At 40.5% G+C, this 1,666-nt stretch overlaps 1 protein-coding gene across 1 annotated transcript in view; it reads left to right on the top strand.

The window, feature by feature from the left end:
* The first annotated feature begins 427 nt into the window (after positions 1 to 427).
* LOC101495118 (L-lactate dehydrogenase A-like) overlaps positions 428 to 1,666 on the top strand; it is a 4,580-nt gene continuing 3,341 nt past the window's right edge. The window contains exon 1 of the mRNA XM_004516773.4: positions 428 to 1,162. Within this exon, the coding sequence (XP_004516830.1) occupies positions 554 to 1,162 (609 nt within the window). The 5' untranslated portion in view covers positions 428 to 553. The remainder of the gene's footprint in view (positions 1,163 to 1,666) is intronic.

The raw sequence follows: 1,666 nt of genomic DNA, 5'->3' as shown, positions 1-1,666 counted from the left end.
TGGACTTTTGTTACTGAATAAACTATGATGTGTTGAACCGTTTAACTAATGTCTATTTATCCTAAGTGATTTATCTATTTAATCGTTATTCCATTAGGACAATTATGGTAGTTTATATTTTATATTAATTATCTCATTTAACTCTTAAAGGTACGTCGTTCAAGTTATAACTTGTGTCAAACAATTTTGTATAATAAGTAAATTGATAACTAAATTTGCATATGTTTCATTTTTTAATAAATCAAGTGATATATGTTACATGTAAGTCTAATTTAAATATATTTATGGAAACTCATGTAACTTGAATGTAAGTGAACTCATATATTTATTACGCCAAAAATAGATAAACATAAAAAGACAATTAGATGTATTGTTGTTTAATTTAATGTGTAATTTGAAGGGTAAAGATTAATACAAAAAGACAGAATACAAACAGGACGGTTTCAGGGTCGTTTTTCTTTTCCAAACCAGCCTTTTATTTTCCAAACCAGCGTTCATCAAACAGAGACATATATCTTTTCTTCCTTTTACACTCCACAGATTACAAATCACCATGCACAAAAGCGGTTCTGCTTCCGCGTTGGGCCCAGGGGGCCTGGACTTAACCCAAGTCTTCTTCAAGTCCATCTCCAACGCCGCCCCTCCATCTCTCTCCAAGCGCCAAACCAAGATCTCCGTCATCGGCGCCGGAAATGTAGGAATGGCCATCGCTCAGACCATCCTCACTCAGGACCTCACCGACGAGCTCGTCATCGTCGACAACAAACCCGACAAACTCCGCGGCGAGATGCTCGATCTTCAGCATGCTGCTGCCTTTCTCCCCCGCGTAAAGATCAATTCATCAGTTGAATACTCCGTTACCGTCGGGTCCGATCTTTGTATCGTTACCGCCGGCGCACGACAGATCGCCGGTGAGTCAAGGCTGAACCTCCTTCAGAGGAACCTCGCTCTATTCAAGGAAATCATACCCGCTCTGGCTCGTTACTCGCCGCATACAGTTCTCCTCATCGTGTCTAACCCTGTCGATGTTCTCACCTACATCGCATGGAAGCTCTCCGGGTTTCCATCCAATCGGATTATCGGGTCGGGTACCAACTTGGACTCCTCTCGCTTCCGTTTCCTCATTGCTGATCACCTTGAAGTCAATGCTCAGGATGTTCAGGTCATTCTCATTTTATTTTTGTTCTTATTTTCTCCAAGCGCCAAACCAAGATCCTCCCTCAAATGCACAAGATGTTCAGGTCATTCTCATTTTATTTTTATTATTATTTTTGTGAAGTGATTTTTTTTTTTTGTCGTGCGATGATGAAATGAAATTAAATATAGTGAATTATAATATTTTTGAAGTTTACCTCATTTTTTTAAATCACGTTGACACTTTGGCTCTATTCGGTCAAATTAAATTATAAGCTAATTTATAAGTGAAAAACCATCTTGATATATCATATCTCAATATCACTTATCACCAAAATATCAGCTATATAGCCGGTAGCGGCTATCGACATGATAGCCGGTTGCGGCTATCACCCTGATAGCGGCTATCGCCCCAATAGCTGGCAGCGGCTATCGCCCTGATAGCTGATAGCAGCTATCGTCTTGATAGCCGCTATCGCTCCGATAGCTGGTATCGGCTATCGGCCCGATAGCTGGTATCGGCTATCGGCCC

This window comes from Cicer arietinum, chromosome 7, assembly GCF_000331145.2.
Source record: "Cicer arietinum cultivar CDC Frontier isolate Library 1 chromosome 7, Cicar.CDCFrontier_v2.0, whole genome shotgun sequence".
NCBI classification, from domain to species: Eukaryota; Viridiplantae; Streptophyta; class Magnoliopsida; order Fabales; family Fabaceae; genus Cicer; species Cicer arietinum.
Note: the sequence above shows the minus strand (reverse complement) of the source record. Positions and strands in the feature narration are given on the sequence as shown.